General features: G+C 23.6%; 1 protein-coding gene across 2 annotated transcripts; it reads right to left on the bottom strand.

The window, feature by feature from the left end:
• Window positions 1-11,585: 11,585 nt before the first annotated feature.
• Window positions 11,586-17,641, bottom strand: LOC145829912 (large ribosomal subunit protein eL38). 2 transcript variants are annotated; one of them, XM_082937789.1, is made up of 3 exons: window positions 17,571-17,641; window positions 14,459-14,570; window positions 11,586-11,748 (listed from the first exon to the last, which is right to left on the bottom strand). In XM_082937789.1, exons 2-3 carry the CDS (start codon window positions 14,561-14,563, stop codon window positions 11,641-11,643), a joined length of 213 nt encoding a protein of 70 aa, XP_082793915.1. In that variant the 5' UTR covers window positions 14,564-14,570; window positions 17,571-17,641; the 3' UTR covers window positions 11,586-11,640. The 2 variants fall into 2 exon arrangements, with proteins under 2 accessions (XP_082793915.1, XP_082793924.1); XM_082937798.1 differs by lacking the exon at window positions 17,571-17,641 and adding an exon at window positions 17,538-17,560.
• Between the last annotated feature and the right edge of the window lie 852 nt (window positions 17,642-18,493).

Raw genomic sequence — 18,493 nt, 5'->3', positions numbered from 1 at the left:
ATTCCGTATTCACTTCATCGTTTTTCTATGTGGTTTTGAAATTCCTAAGCTATGTAATGTATTTTTAATTTTTGACTTTTTATTTATATAATATACTTTAAACGGTCTTTATTTTTTGATAAAAACAAAAATAGTAGTTTAATTGAGTAGTTCAGTTGTCTATAACTGAATGATTATAAACTAAATATGCATAAAATATTTTAAAACATTTGCAATAAATAACATAAAAAAATAAAACAAGCAATAATAAACATATTAAATTAGTAACAGTTTGTATAAATATTATCGAGCTGCTTAAACAACAACAACGACAACAAAAACCAATTAAGTTTTCTAACAAGCTGAAAATGAAAATGAAAATGAAAATTTCAGTTTATTTTTCTAATCAATAAAATTTTTAAGAACAATTTTTATTGTAACTATATAAAATCATTTATAAACATTTTCTAAGCTCTAATAGACAAACTTAATTAAGATAGTCTTAAATTATGAATTAAATTTTAAAATATTTAGATTTTGATTATACAATTGGGCGGGTTTATAACTTTCCTCAAAATATTACTTAACTCGAAAACTAAAATTCAGTATTTTTTTCATTAAATTAAATATAACTAATATACTATTTCGGAGTAATAAATCTTTTTAAATTTTTATCAAGAAGTTATAAAAACAGTAGTAATACTTTAATACCAACGACTACTAACTACTTAAAATATTATTGTTATTAACTGTTGTGAAAATAAATACTTTAAATGTTTAGTGTGTACGATGTACCTCTTTGTTTATAATTTTTCTTTATTTAATTATGGTATCAAATACAAATTTTAAATCGCATACATAAAACTTACTAAAAAGAATTAAGTAAGTGAAAATAAATGTTTGATTATTTTAAATATTTTTTGTTATAAACACTGTAACACTTATGACATGCTTTTATTTTTAAGAGCTTACTCACTTAAACTAGTTACTGGTGCAATACGAATTTCAAATGAATTTAATATCGTAAAGTTAAAGTTAAGTCAAAAACTACTGCTAGAACACCATATTAAAATTTACATCAGATATATTTGCAAATGCATCAATGTTAAGTATCAATTTGCAATGTTTAAATATTTTCAAATCAAAAAAAGAAGTCTAGTTTATAGAATATATTTTTTCATATGCTTATTTCGTAATATATGATTTTTTTTTAATTTGCTAACATGAAATTATTTATAAATTAATATCATATTTTTGACAATTACAAAAAGCAAATACAACACAAACTTTAATAAATGATTTTTTTTTATTAAAAGTATTTAATTATTTATGTATCTATGTGACTTGTAAATAATATATTTACACTACAGTAAAAATTTTCTAAGCTTTAAGACCAAATAGTTGAACTAATTAAAAATTAAGTTAATGTGAAACATATCGAAAAAATAATACATTTTTAACACAAACAAAAAACAGTTGTTTCCAAAATACAGAAAACAGTACAAGACTTTGTAACTAACAAGCAAAACCAAATTATATAAATATTTTCAAACTATTACTTACTTTGTTAATGACTATCTATAGCTCTATAATGGTTCAAAACATAGTTAGACTTTTAATATAGAAACATTTGTTGTTTTTATTCATTTCCTCTTAAAGAAAAACAAACAAAAAAACAGTTGCCTTTGACTAAGTTCTTACTTAAGACAAACCCTAAAGTGCAAACTCAACAAAATTTCTTTTACGTCCGAATATTCGCAGTCTACTTTCGAGGACATTAAATTGATTTAGACCTTTTATTAGGAGTCATAAAAGAAATTTTAACGCTTGTTGTTATTATTTTTTATTTTAAATTAAAATAAACTTATGGTAAAACATGATAAACCGTTTGTAAATCAACGACTGCAGGTTTTTTAGTTGTGACTGACTGACGAGTTTCAATAAATAGGAAACCCAGGTCTCGGTCTTACGAAAGCTTAATAATTTGTCTGATAGTTGAAATGATTTGCTCAAGCTTTAACTTGTTTCACGGCATACGTAAGTCAAGGCTTTCGCCGATTATTCTTTGATTCTATTATATTAGTGTTTTGATAGTTTAAAATCATTTGATATATCCAAAAACAAGTTTAAACTTGTAAAAAACTGTCAGAAGTTTAGAATTACTTCGTCACCTGGACTCATACACAAGGCGTTTTTTTTTTGTTTCAAGTTTTTTGTGCCATGCATCAAAACTTCTGTTTTTATTTTTAGATACGTATTTGCTATTTTTTTGTCATCAACTATTTGATATGCAAAATCAAAAATTATTACAATAACTTGTTTTGTTTACAATCATTACGTAATTGAATTACTCTGTGTGCTCGTTATTTTTCTGATGATTCTTTACTTTTTTTTGTCTACATTTAGTACGTTTTGATTTAATTTTTTAATTATTACTTTATCACATATTTTTGGGTAAAGTTTATGTAAATAATAGGTTTTTAAATATCTTTTGCAGAAACTTTTATTTTGTGCCAGAAGTGCAAACAAACAGTGCAAATAAGGGAAGTCCGAATTTAACTTTTGACAGAATACTCTTAGGAAAATATACAATTATTTGTAAACGATGCTATAATCCTAAAACGAGTTTATTTATTATCATAGTATAGTTTTTTTTAGATTTTTGCACAAAGTAGTTATAAAGGTTCAGTACTGTAAAGAGCTAATACTTCTTAAAACTGCTTTACTACTTAAACGTCAATATTTGCTTCTTTTATAAAACAATTCATTTGAAAGTAAAACAAGGTTATTTAAAATTTCAAAAATTAGGAATAAAAAAGTTTTGTTTCTTTATCAAATTTTGACATCAATAATAAATAGAGTAATGGAAAAATAATTTCTTTGAAAATGGGTAAAAGTGTTAAAAAGTTAGTAACCTATAGTCTAAAAAAATAACCTGAAACTAAATACTGAAATTTTATAAAGATGTGGAGTTAGAAAACTCAAATAAAAGCAATAGTAAAATTTGTGTGAAAACGCTATGTATGCATTTATGTCCTCAACACATAAAGCATAAAAATATAAATTTCTAAATACTTTTGTGTTTTACTTTATGTAAGTTTTATTTTAAAAATAGTACGTCAGAGCTAATTTTTAAAAGTGTTTTATTAATTTTTTAGTTTTGCTTCCGATTACTTATTAAACTAGGTAAAATAAAATCTAGATATAAATTTAGTGATACTTTTGTATTTAAAAAAAGATATTTAAAAAAAAATTTTTATACATTATATCAATTTAATTTAATACATTATAACTATCTTTAAATATTAGTATAAACTAAGTCATCAAGATACAAAATAAATAAATATTATACTAATACTATATACATCTTAAACTACAGAACGAAGTTTTGATTTTATAATAAAAAAAATTGGTATGTGTTTAGTAAAGTTATTTAAACAAATAAAATAGTTTTTCTTGTCTGTACTATGCTTTTATCTTAATTAAACTAGGTTAAATTAAATTCGTGATCTGCATCAGATCACGGAAAAAAACTAATATAAAAAACTTTCTTAATTGATTGTTTTATACTTATTGATAACATAATTCTTGATTAATTATGTTTAAAAAAACAAATATTTTTTTTCAGACTGTTCTAAAACTCAAATAATTTTTGACCGATAGTTTAAAAACATAGTTTTTACTTAACAACGTAGATACTTGTTTGTATACTTTAGGTAAATTAGCAAAAATGTGTTTGGAATTTTCTCGATCTTTTTACAATATTTTTTTTTTATTTGAATAGCCTCAACATAGAATTTTAGAAAACTGTATTTGTAAATTTTATATTTTGAAACTATATTTTTTAACTTTTAAAACGCAAACACAGCACTATAAACAGCACTTTAATACTGCTGCATTTATATATATATGTTTTTTTATAAAACAAGTTTACTAAAGTATAAAACAGTTTAAAACGAATTTTTGTGCTGATAATTGAGTATTAGTAATAATGGTATGTTTATTTAAAAACAACAAAAACTTAGCTTTTTTATAACAGTCAATTAGAGTTATAAAAAATAGATGATTGTTCTCATAAATTTAAACATTTATGTGATTATTGTTAATAAAATACTCTTACGAGTTTTGTTTTATTTTTACATAGTTGTTTACTTTTAAAAGGAAATTAGTGTTGTTAGACAAAATTATTCGAACTTCTACAATATGTAGCAAAAACTATTTTCGTTGTACCTTTAAACTAAATCATATTTATAGAAACTTACAGTAAAAGTGTAAAGTTTAGTATCATGAAAAACGAAAAAAGTTTTAAGGTATATAAAGCTATAAAATAAACGAAGATATAGTTAACCTTATAAAATCTTAATTTTTTTCTAATTATAAAAAAATCAAATTTATACGGGAAGGGTCAAATATGCACGAAGGGATGCTTTTGCAACAAGACTCTTTTGCACTAAGGAATATTTTTGCACGAAGGGACATTTTTGCACTAAGAAACTTTTGCACGAAGGGTCACTTTTGCACGGAGGGTCACTTTTGCATGAAAAACCAATTTCGCACAAGAGTTAAACAATAAATAAATAAAGAAAGAAAGAAAAAAATAAAATAAAATAAATACTTTAATTAACAAAAAAAAACACAAAAGAAAAGTTACTGACCGAGGGTAAGGGTTAGGGTTAACAGTGATAGAAAGAAAAAATAATAATAAAAACAAAATATTGAAAAAAACATAATAATAATAATAATAACAATAAATAAAATATTAAAAAAACAAAAAAAAATTACTGACTGAGAGTAAGGGTTAGAGGTAACAGTGATAAAAAAAAACTAATAAAAGAAATTAATATAAAATAAACTATAAAAAACAAAAAAGAAGAAAAAAAATACCCCTCGTGCAAAATTGACGCCATGCAAAAGAGTCTTTGTGCAAAAGTGTCTTTGTGCAAAAGTGTCTTTGTGCAAAAGTGTCTTCGTGCATATTTGACCCTTCGTGCAAAAGTGTCCCTTCGTGCATTTTAGAACCCTACACAATTTATACATACATTCTTTAAGAAAATATACTTTTTGATTATAAGAAAAAAAAATAAAAGTTCTCATGATAGTGATCATTTTATAAACCAATTTGTTTTTTATACAAATTTGTCTCAAACTACTGACAGTTTTAAAATTACCTAACGACGGTATATATCATATTGGTATCATCTTTCTACACTGGACTAACTTTTTTTTTTTGTGTTGAAGTATTTAAATATATAAAACAATATATTGGATAAATTTTTTATCTATTATATTTTTTTACTAGATATGTAATAAGATTTTGCACATACCATGTTATATTTATCAATCATTTCTACTATACTTCTTAACACTACACGTTTTAAGTAAAGTTAGCTTAAAATCTTAATTTATAAAAAGATGAGATAAATTGAAATATCGGATCAAATGAAACTTTACTCTTGTCTAAGTTTGATTTATTTATTTTTTAAGTTAACTTCAAGTTTTTACTATAAATAAACAAATTAGTTAAAATTAATTTAGATTTTAGTAGCGATGACGTTCCCTGTCTAGCGACAATTAATAGAGACTCGAGTTCTGTTAATTAGTATGACATTTTTTTTAAATAGATAACCTTTGTACCATGTTTATGATAATTTAATTAAGAAAAAGTGTCAAGAAATAAACTAGATAATATTTTTCTTTTAAACTGTTTAAAACTTTTAAATAAAATAAATTTTAGCAAATTTATTTTTGTTTACGTTTTTTAAAACTATATATTTTTTAGAAATTAAATTTTTTTTTGTTGTATTGTCTTTTTGTACAAAAATTTTTTTTTTGGTTTTTTTCATTGTTGTTAGTAAAAAATTAAAATACTTTTAGAAACTTCAATACCTATTATTTATTTAACTGCTTGATAATTTATGATATACATCTTTTCTGTATATGAAAAAACATAGTTGATACTTGTTTAGTTTCAAATACTTAAAGAATGAATGTTGTTTATATGTTATTATTAAATGTCACGAATCTAAATATCCTAAAATCAGCTATCTTTTACAAATACAATTTATCTTAATAAACTTACTTTTTTTAAAAGTGATCATTTTAATTAGTACAGCTTATTTATCCTGTCTACTTAAATAAAACTATTCTTTAACCCTTTTTTAAAAATTTACTGCTATACCTTGAAACTGAGAAGTAAAAACTTATGGCAAGCTAACCTTGCAATATTATTATAACTATGAATTTGTAGGTGCCTTTATTTTATTTAAAAAAAAGTATTTATTTCAAAAAGTTTTGTTTAAGGCCTAACTTATTTTATTCTTTTTAGAACACATTGCTTTTATAACTTGTTAAATACCAGAGTTTAACCTTTAGCATAATTTACCTTTGTTGTTCTAAATTTCAATAAAAGCTGAGTAAACTTTTATTTATTTATAAAGTTGTTGGTTTCATTTTAACTTATAAATCTTTATTGTATATTCATGATATAAAGCAATCGACAAAGTTCATTGACTTTTAGTAACTTGCATAACTTTTATTGTTATTATGTTTGTATTTTTTTATAACTATTTTTTATAATATTGAATAAAAAAAGAATGTTTTATATGAAGAATAGTTGATGTCTTAAACAAGTTACTGAAAATAATTTTTATTCAAAACTTTTAAATTACGTAGTTACCTTAGACTTTTATTTTTAATGATATTTTATGAATGTACTGAATTCAACTAAGTTAGTTACATATTTAAACTATGATACATTGGCTTCTTAAACTAACATCATAAGAAAACTTTTTTTTATCAAAACAAGTACATGCTTTTTATTTTTGCATATATAAAACATCTTACTTCTATTAAGAATTTAATTTTTTTTTTCTAGTGTGCAAACTCTTAAAATTAAAACTTTATTTTAATCAAAGCTAATTTGATAATGAATAAAATAATGAAATTTTTAATATTTTTCTATACAAGTCATAATAAGTTCTTTAAAACATTCTTAAAACATCTATTACTGCCAGTTTAAAAGAAATGTTTGATTTTTTTATCTTTTTTGGTGGTATCACACTGTTAACAAGGTTATTATTAAATTAAGGTACAACTATTGAAAAGTAGTCTCAATTATAAAGTTTTTTTTTTTCTAATCATTCTATTTACTTTTATTAGAGCCTGTAGCTGATTACAAAAACTTGTAGTACTTTTATCAGCTTAGAAAATTTATATGACTATCAAATTGACTGTTTACATGGGAAAAGTAGATTTAGTTTGTGAATTGCTTGGAAAACAAAAATAAATTTTTGAATATATAAAAATTTAGTTTTTAATTTGCATAACGCTTTAAAAAAACTATTTCTTACGCAGCGTAATTAGTATTAAAAATCATGTAAAAAAAAATTAAAACATTTAAAAACATACGTGCTACGTGCACAGTTTTTTGTGTTTAAACATACAGGTGCATGTCACTGCGACCAAGAACACTTATTCATTGTAAAGTCACGTGAACACAAGAATTTAGTCGAAAAGTTCACTAGAGTTTTAGACATAAGTTCATAACATAGACTGCTGACGATAGCTTAAGTGTGATGTCACAATCAAGCAATGCGGCCGCGCGTCAAATTTAAGATTAGTGGAAATTAAAGTTTGTCGTAGAAAAAATTTATACACACTGAAAGTTTAAATTGTTTGTTTTGAAGCACTTTTGCTGTCTCTGCATTTTTTTAATCATTTGCCAGGATGTTTATGTTTGACAAAAACTAATAACAAAATAGTTTAATCTAATTTATGTTATAAAAAAAATAAACAAACATGTGTAGGAAACAATAAAACTCCTTATTATTTTTTTATGTTTTACAACTCTAAGAAACGTTTAGTTTGTGCTATGTCAATAAAGTTAAATCACAAAATACTAATGTATTAGGATGTATTAAAAGACTTAAACTTTATTTTATTTTTAATTTTATTTTTGCACTGTTAAAATGGTTCTTTGTCATACCTATATTTTAAAAATTTTTAATTTTTCCTAAATATTTGTTTATATACTTTTTTTATATACATATTTAAACTATTCTGTATTTTGAAAACTAAGATTTTTTTTTGCAATACATAAAATATCTTATAGTTTCATAATCAAAACAAAATCTTACACTTAAACGAACTTAATTACCGTAATTTTTAAATAAGCCTGTAATTGATTAGTAATATAGATTAGCATTAGGCTATAACAAATTTATTGATAAAAAATGAGTTAATCACAAGTATTTTTTAATAACTTTGATTATTTTTAGTTTTTTAAGATGACTTAATTTACTTTAAGACTTTAAAATTTTTATAAAATTTTATAGCAATTGGGACTTAATTAGGACCAGAATTAGTTAATATTTTAATCGGTCTGAATACAAATTATTGCAACACGTTTAATCAAATTTTAAATACTACAGGGTAATTTTTTTATCACTAACAATTTTTTTTAAACGCAGCTCTTTATTATCTATAACATTGAGTAAGATATAAAATGCAGTCTAATTTACCTTATAAATCAAGGTAAGTAATAAACATTTATTTTTAAAGTCATGACAAAAATTTAAAGACAATAAATTTATTCAGGCTACAGAAAGCTTATGCTTACAGGACATTATTTTAGTTTTTTATTTTAAGAAGTAAAGTTAGTTTAGTCAAAAAAAGTTTATCACACAGCTCACAAAATTCCCTTTCTTAAACCCTTTTCAAAAAAATAAATCGTGTATCATAGAAAAGTTGTTCTAAGTCATTATATAATACTTATTTTACTAATTTAGTTGAAATAGTACTCATAGCAGAAATTGAAAGAATAATAAAAGGTACGTTTTAGGCCTGAAAGTTCTGGGACACGTTCAAATCCACACGCGATCAAAATCCACCCAATCAAAATCCACCCAATCAAATTCGAGAACCGCTTACCGAACGAGGGTCAAGGGTAACAGTGATAGTGAAAAATAAATAAAAAATATATAATAAAAAACTAAAAAATATATAAAATAAATTAGTAAATAAAAAAAATGTAAAAAAAATCTGGTGGATTTTGAACGAGGGTGGATTTTGATAGTATACCAAAATTCTCTGTGTAATTGCCGTATATTTTTTTCATTTGTAAAAATGTATCAAGTGATAGATGGAAAAGTAATCAATTTATCTGCTAAACCAAGACTATTACATCTCAACTAGTTCTCATCTGAAAAACGTAATACTTGTGTTATTTACCCTTTTAAAACAGCTATATAATTCAGATCTCGAAGGATAGAGAAAGCAGAACAAAAAACTTATTACAAAATGCGTCCAAAACTATATTAAGAATATATTAAAAGCAGAGTTTTAGAACAATAAAGATTTTACTATTTTTAACTTTTTAGTTAGTAAAAACAAATTTAGTTTTTGTAAAATTATAATGTTAACTCTTGTTTGATCTTAACATTTTGGTAGAAAATAGACTAGCAAGCTTATATAAGCTGAAGATTTGCAAGCACAACATATTTATAAATTAAAACAATGAATTTTGAAAATAAAATATTCTACAAGCTTCATATTTATCGGGAGACGTAAATTTACAATGTAAATACAGAGCTTATTCTTTTATCCGGACACCTTGGGCAAGATTTTTCTGTAAACATGTCCGGGTAAGTATTTTTCCGGATAAGTACAAAAAAAATTTTTTTCCTAAAATAATATAACTGCTGTATATTATGAAATGCATAATAAAAGCTCAGGACCTCCTTTTCTGATTTAAACTTCATTTTCCAAAATGTCGTACAAAGTCGACCTGCATATGCAAACTGCTCCATTATAAGACACATTGAATTTACCATTTTACAAACGAGTTTAATTTCTATGATTAGTGCAACTCGTTTTTTTTAATGTCTTGTCCATTTCTAAAACCTGATTCTGTTGAGTGTGTCATACTTATATAACTTCTAAATAAAATCTAAGAAAAATGTCATGCATTTTTTCTCAAAAAAGTGTTTGATTTAACAACTTATATAACAGTTTGAATTAAAAATCAAACATAATAGAACTGTTATATAAAAAAACTTAGTTAACTATTAAAAAACTTTAAAATTTTGAATAAAAATCTTTTATATTTACATAATTTGACCCATTTTAAGAGGTCAACATATAATAAGAGGTCACATTTTAAATAACATTGTTTAAAAGATTTTTAAAATTGACTTAGTCTACTTATAAAGTTTTTCTAACTATACTAGTTTTGAACAAAGTTTAAATGTAAGCTTCAGTAGTTTATTGTATAATATTAAATTAATTTGCAGAGTTTATAATATCATTTGAAACTTTTACAGCATGAAAGCTTAAACGTTTGTATCAAACAAACATTTTTGAGTTTAAACATAGAAAAATTTGAATCTTTTTCCCGACTGAAACTATCCGGATTAATGAAAAAGCACTGTATCCTAAAATTGATTGGTAGGATTTAGTAGTTCCAAGATACAAATATTTATTTTTTCTTTTAGGAAGGATATTATGAAACTACTCATACCAACGGGGAAATACAATTCTTTAATTTCACACTTAATAATTAAAAATAAGTAAATTGAACAATATACTAGACTTGTATCTATATTGATCTAGTTTCATTTATTTAATTCTTCAAAAAAATGTCATTAAAACTGTCAATTTGGAAACTTTCTAAATTCCATTATTCTTGAAATTTAATGCTTTCCTTTTATTATTTAGTCGCTGTTACTACCTTTATGTATGTTATAAAGTTTATAATAATGTAATGTTTATAACTAATTTACTATACCAGCATGGGTATCATTATAGTGGGCAGGCACAATTTACAAGTTATTTACGTGTATCATCACAAACATTAGAGAGCGGAGTAGGTTCAAAAGCAGCTCTAAGAAAACAAAATTTGCAACGAAGAGGGCTGCCAGTCAGTTTTTTGGTACACATTTTTTGGTCTATTTTTAGTTCGTTAAGAGATCGTTTAAATACATTGAAAAGATATTGTTAAGATGATTTTTATGACAAATTTTATTTGTATGGACTTTTAGAGTCTAAATCAGATTTTGAGTGAAAATTGGAAATATTTAATGATTTTGTCAAAAATTACATGTTTTTTTTTAATTCCAGGTTCAGTGGAAACACTGAATATAAAAGATTCAATATTACTGCGAAAAAATTTTATTGAATAACCCATTCAGCATCAATATATTTTCAGGTTGGATTTTTATTGGCAGGTCGGACATGGCCCGTATGTTGCCCACCTCTGTACCTCTTAGAATTTTTAAGGTATATTAATGAAGTCTTGAAAAATTTTTTTAAACATTTTTGCTTTATTCAGCTTCAAGTCATATTTCTTATTCAAATAATAGATCATAAAATTTATTCATTCATACTGTTATAAAACTAATTACCAAACAAATCATTTTATCAATTATTGTTTGATATGACTAGTCATTTGATACAACTTTGATCTGATTTAAAAAGTCTTTATTTTAAGGAAAACAAGTCATTAAAGCTCAACATTTAAACCTTATTATTTATTTAAGATATCTTTCTTATCTACTTCTTTTTATTTTATAAAATTATGCTTAAAATGGCAATAAAAACAATACACAAAATTTCAAAACATCAAACAATTTATTTAAGGTTTATTGTCTACGAAGAATGAAACATTTATTTCAAATCTTTGACGCTCAAGCCTGGGGGGAGAGACTGACGGAGCTTTTCTGCCTTGTCTTTATCTTCAATGACCAATGTGTAAAGGTATTTGCTGCACCTTACCTGAAAATAAGCACATTTTTAATACATGTATTTACGGTTTGATAAATCAAGTCTAACGAGTTTAAATGTACATCAGCCCTTATACTCACATAGAAATATGTGTATTCTGAAGTAAGCAGTTAAACTGTTGTATTTTAATTTAGTTCCTTTCCATTTGATACAAAATGTTACTACATTAAATCATGTTGTATTAAATAGGAACAATTCTTCGCAGAAAACAAATGACCAAAAAAGAAGTTATATAAGATAAATACTTTCATAGCAATAAAATTCGTGAATTTAAATAATACGTGTTTAGTTTTTAAAAATAACATGATAACTGAAAGGAAACCAAATACAAAAAATTACTTCAGTATAAAACTTTTATTTGTACAGCTTGAATAAGTAGTTCTATAAAAAAATACAAATAGACTCAATGTTCTTAAAAAAAAAAATTGCTACACTGTACAAAGTTTATTGGGAAATAACTATTAAATTAATCTAGTAGTATTTTAGTTGTAATAATCAACATTATAAAAAAATACATGTCCACAAATTATTAATTTGCAGTTTTTGTATATGACACTACCAGGGTTGTAAAAAGTTATTTTTAAGTTTCTTCCGAGTTAAAAAAAAATATTGGTCTTAGTATAACATTAAACTTTAGTTTTTTAAAAATGTCTCAAATAGTAAAACAACATTAAAAAGATTCTGTAAAGCTAATTAGAACTTTTTTTGTGAAAAACTATAAGATTTTTAATCTTTATAATAGACTTTTCTTATTGAAATGTTGTTATTTTACATGTAAAAATAGTTTAAATTTACAGGTTTTCTAGTAAACTTCAAATTAGAGATTTTTCCAAAATTTCTCGTTATTTTTACCTAAATTGTCAAGTTGCGGGTTTTAAGGCAACCATGAAATAAAGTTTTTTGTCCATTTTAGTATAAAACTATGTATAAGGTAAAAACTGCCAGATTTAGTAAAAAATGTTGAGAGGATATTGTAACTCTACTTTAAATATGCTTGATAATAACCAAAGTTCAAAATGATTGAAAAAATATTAATGATATATTTCTTGTATCTAATAAATATTTCATTATTTGACATGTAAAATATGATTAAAATTCCAGGATTTTCTAGGATTACAGGTTTTTTGGTAACCCTGACAATACTTTATTAATAAAATTTAATACCACTTTTATTATCCAATCTTATCTTTAGAACAGGGTTGCCACTCATTTTTTCAAAAAAAAATTTCAGGTTTTCCAAATTTCTTCCAGGTTTTTAAAAGTACACATTCTCAGGTCTATTTATAGTTTAAAGTTAAGTTTAAGGTAAGAAACTGTGTTAAATAGTATAAAGAATATTGAAAAAATACTGTAAAGCTACTTTAAATGTGTTTATTAATAAAAAATATTTGATGATTACAAAAACTTTTTACTTATATGATAGATTTTTTGAGTCAAATCGAAATTTTACTACTGAAAATGTAAAATTATTAAAATTCCAGGTCAAAATCCTAAATTGTCAAATTCTGGCTTTTTCCAGGATTCCAGGTAAAGTGGCAACCCTGTTAGAAGTCTAATTTTTATCTTAAAGAAATATTATTAAAATACAAGGAACTAATAAACTTATAAATTGATGTAAATGGTATTTATATGAAAAATCTACAGCCTTAAATATTTTTATTAATTATATTTTTTTTAATTACTCAAAGTTCAATTTGTGTATTTAATAAAATAAGCAAATAAGATATGTTAATTTCATAAATTAGAGCTTGGTAAAAATAATGTCTATCTTAAATTTTTGAAATTTAAATTATAACTGAAAAAAAAGGTTACAACCAATTTTTGACACTTCAGAGATTTTTGATAGCAAGAAAGGTGTAAATATATACTGAATATTTCTTAATTTTTGTTACTCTCAAATCTAGATTTGATACCATTAAAATAATCTAATTTCGTTTAACTAATTCACACTTGCTTTCATTTTTATAAATTACCAAGGACGGCAAATATAATAGTAATTTGAATATAATTGAGAGAACTAATTTAATGAATAAATATTAAAACAAGAACAATGTTACTTAATATTGCTTTTAAACAAACTTATTTGAAACACAAAAGCTGACATAAATGTTATAAGATGCTAATTAAACATAGTTAAGCAAAACTATTTTTAAAATTATCAAGTACATATTGTTTTGTTTAATAATCCAACTTATATTTTTAAGAAAATGATTGTAGAAATTTAAATTAAAGTTCAAACCATAATTAACATAATTTAATCAACCTTCTAATTTTATAAATATAAAACAGTGTAACCAATAACAATTTTGATTCTACATTTTTATTTTAAGAATATAAGTGTTTACTGCTTATTATTTTTATTTAAAGAACATTATAACTTGAAACTTATACAATTACAATTATGCAATTTACAATACAAAAAATGTAAATGAGGTACAAGACATTTAATAACATGAATGTCCCCTTTCAGTAGTTAGTAGAAAATCATATAAATAATGTGTTACATACAAAAATCTATAACTTTTTTGGACATTTTTGGTAACTTTAATTTGGCAAAAATTTAAGATGAAATTTAATCAAAATATACTAATAAACTTATTGGTATAAAAATATACTAACTTTTAAAAAAATAAAATCATAAACCATTGGTTTTTAGCTTAAAAATATCTCTAGCTTTTCAAAAACTCTTTAAAAAAACAACCTTGAATTTGGTGTTAGACTTGTTCTTCTTGATCTTGACAGATTTGGCATCTGTGCGGCGAGCCGTCAAGAGGAAATCTTTGATTTCACTGATTTGTTTGGGCATCTTGAATCTAATAAAATAACATAGATATTACATGAATAGGATAAATAAAACTATGTTAACAGGGTTGCCACTTGTTTTTTCAAAAATTTTTCCAGTTTTTTAAAAGTACACATTTTTGGGTAAATTTTTAGTTTTAAATTAATTTCTATATAAGAAACTGTGTTAAATAGTATAAAAATATTGAATAGATACTGTAAAGTTACTTTAAATGTGTTTTTTAATAAAAAATGTTTTGATGATGACAAAAATATCTTATTTATATGATAGATTTTTTGTGTCAAATAGAAATATTACTACTGAAAATGTTAAAATTATATTAAATTCCAAGTTTTTTCAGTTTTTTTGATCAAAATTCCAGGTTTTTCCAGGTTTCTTTCATAATTTATCAAATTCCAGGTTTTTTCCAGGTTTCAAGGTAAAGTGGCAACCCTGTGTTAATAAAATTTATTTTCAAAAATCAGTTAATTTATATTAAATGTAAGCAGGATACATTCTAAACTAATGTCAGTATTACCATAAGGTTATCAACCATGTAACTGTTGTAACACTAAAATGATAACACTTTTACTTTAGCACAGGTATGAAACATAATAGAGATATATAACTCTACTATGGCACTTTTCTGTGCATCACCATTATTAATATATTGTTGAGTGAGCATATGTTTAACATTTAAAATTTTATTTTTTATAAATTTCAAAAAATCAAACACCAGTATAACAACTTAAATCTACCATTATTTTAATGTATTAACAAAAAACTTCAGGTGCACATCAGAGATGCATTGAAAAAGCCATATAAAGGGCAGAGGGGGTATAACACTTTTTAACAACTTTATCTTATTTAATAGTTTTTTCAGATTTTAAAAATTCCAAATAACTTTCGAGATACATCCAGTCAATGTGAGAGGCAACAATAGGATCCTTATGGGAGGCGCAAACTGAAACAGCAAATATAGACATTTTACTATTAATCTATCTTCTACGTTTTTTGAGATAACTACCTTAAATTTTTAGGAAATGTTCCTTGCAATATTTAGAAGTTCTGTCCAAACAATTTTTTTTTTTATCAAAATATAAAAATTGATTTAAAAATAAACAAAAAAAAGTTTTTTTTCAATAATTTTGTTCTGGGAGAATTTTCTAAATACTGCAAGGATTATTTCCTAAAAATTTGAGGTAATTATCTTAATAAACGTAAGAGATAGATTTATATTTTATTTATTTCTAGTTAATTGCCATTTAAGTTTTCAACTCCCATAAGGAACCTATTGCTGCCTACTACTTTGACTGGCATATATCAAAAACTATTCTTAAAATCTGTAAAAGGCATATTGTAGTTAGTAAAAACTATATAAATTCAGATTCAATTGTGAATAGAGTGTTCTAACAAATAAATATTCAAGTTCTATTAGTTTATGATAGCTTAGTTTAATTTTATTATTTAGTTATTAAATATAAATTTTTAGCTTAAAATTAAGGTTAAAAATAACATTGAGTAAAATATAATTTCGGCTTGATATTGGTGCAATATCATCCTAGGTAATTACCAAAAAGTTTTTAGAAGGTTAAGTTCAGTCGTTTTTATATTTTATAATGCATTTGTTAGTTATTAACAAATAAATGAGTACTAAATTGTACATTCAAGATCAGGTCTGAAAAATTTGAAATGTTCTTATCAAGAATTTTATCCTATTTAATAATTTCTAATTTTGTTAAGAATAATTTTGTGAAGTCTAATTTTGTAAGGTGAAAAACTAACTATGTTATTAATGTCATGATTTTACAAATATGATAGTATAGAATTTTAATTATATTTTAAAGCAAATCCAAACAATCCAATTTAGGCTATTTAATTTTGACATTTATTTTTCAATTTCACTTTTTTCTTATAAGTTCTTATTCTCATATTTTGGCTATACAACATATTGATGCCTCAGCTAAATGTAAATTTTATCAATTGTCACAATTTTTTCATACTTCTATTGTTTTAATTGGATGTTAATATCGTTTTATATACTTAAGATACTATTTAAGGGTTGCTAAATCTTTTTGGCAAGTTTTCTCAGGTTTACATAATTTCTTCCAGGTTTTTACAAAGGTGTTAAGGTTTATTATTAGTTGAAATTAAATTTAAGTTAAAAACTGTGTTAAATAGTAAAACTACATGGAAAATATATCTTAAAGCTTCTTAAAATGTGTTTTTAATAATTTAAATTTTGGTGGTGAAAGAAAATTTATATCTGTACAATTAACTTTCTGAGTCAAATCAAAAATAACTACTTAACATGGTTTAATAAAAAATTCTGGTTTTTTCAAGTTTTTACAAGTTTTTTAAGAGAATTTTGTTCAAAATTGTAGGTTTTAGAGATTTTTGTTCAAAAATCAAGGTTTTTTCATTATTTCTCAAATTCTAGGTTTTTCCAGGACTCCTTTTTTTGGAAACCCTGCTTGTTTAACCAGAGCCAATTTCTAAAATCTTAATGTAATCATTAAACCTTCAAAATGTTGAGACACCATAATGATATATTTAGTTTTTGTTTTAAATTTAACTGAGTTCAATCCATGAGAGAGTTTTAGTTCTGTTTAAAATTAAGTTTAAGTAAAAATGGAATCTCACTGTTAATAAACTGTGGATGGTCACTCTTACCTATAATTTGAAATGATAGACACTACCAAATAATGAGTTGCAGAAAGATATCTTAAAATTTAGTAATAGATCACAAATTTAAGACTACACAGAAATTGAGTGGGGATATGTTTTCATTATCCAGTTCAAAACTTATAAAATTTAACTGAAATATTGAAAAATTTTTCATTAAATAAGTCATGCACACTCAACAATCAACATACCTCTTTCAACAAATCAAGAGTGAAATAATTTTTATATATTCAATTGGTTAATAAAATGTTGTAATAGTTATATAAATTGTGGCTTACAATAGTAAAGTAAAAAAAAGTTAAGATAAACTAACATTTTATACAATGAACAGTAAAACAACACTAACCTAGCTGTTTCAATATACCTAAAAGAAGCTTATGTTTTACTAAAATAAATTTATGATCATAAACCAAAATGGTCTTTTACAACTCAGGTACTAAAAAATTTTTCGATATACTTCAGTTGAGCTAAATTATCTTGAACTTTAAATAATAACAGAACTTTAAAAAATAACAGTAAGTTAACTATATGAATAGGTTAAACTAAAGACAAACTATACATAAACTATATTAAAGTAAAATCTGTAAATGTGTATTAGAATCTAACAAAAAGCAAATTTTGTAAAACATCAATAACTAAGTTTAAACTTTAAGTCGTTTATAAGCAAAATGTTTGACGATTAACAACAAAATGATAAAATTATACACTATAAAGACATTTGTTTATTTAAAGTTAAAATTTCATGCTCGAATAGGTTTTAGCGATACGCTTATCGTCACAATGGCAACTATGAAACTAATTCTATACAATAAATTATTAAACAGATTTTTAAAGCCTAAACTCTGTTCGTAATTAATAAAATAGAATAAAAAATATTAATGGAGGTATTTAGATTACTTTGTTTAAAAATATTATTTTTAAAAAGTTTAAAACAATGTCATAACTCATAACTATTCATAATTATTTATCATTAAATTTAATATGATTTTATGATTTAAAAAAAAACTTATTAAAAACAGAACATACCATTTCTTGTTTAGTTATTTTTATATTATATGTACTGTTTGTTACTCTTTATCTTAAAGTTTTATCTTTGTTTTTTTCTTTGGTTGTAGGTAAACTTAAACGCATGCAAACTTTTAGACAAAAAAAAGCTTTTTTAAACAAAAAGATAGTAATTCAGTTTCTTATTCTAGTATTACTATGATTGTTAACCTTATTGACAATCTTACATATTGTTTGTTAGTATTCATCCATCTATCTTTAGAG

This window comes from Thalia democratica, chromosome 1 (genome assembly GCF_965202585.1).
Source record: "Thalia democratica chromosome 1, ktThaDemo2.hap1.1, whole genome shotgun sequence".
NCBI lineage: Eukaryota > Metazoa > Chordata > Thaliacea > Salpida > Salpidae > Thalia > Thalia democratica.
This window is presented reverse-complemented; position numbering and strand designations above follow the sequence as displayed.

Excerpts from the sequence above, each read along its gene's own strand:
- LOC145829912 (XM_082937789.1), bottom strand. The coding sequence starts at position 14,563 with ATGCCCAAACAAATCAGTGAAATCAAAGATTTCCTCTTGACGGCTCGC. Across the intron at positions 11,749-14,458 it reads AGTCTAACACCAAATTCAAG|GTAAGGTGCAGCAAATACCT; the intron begins GTTGTTTTTTTA and ends GCTTATTTTCAG.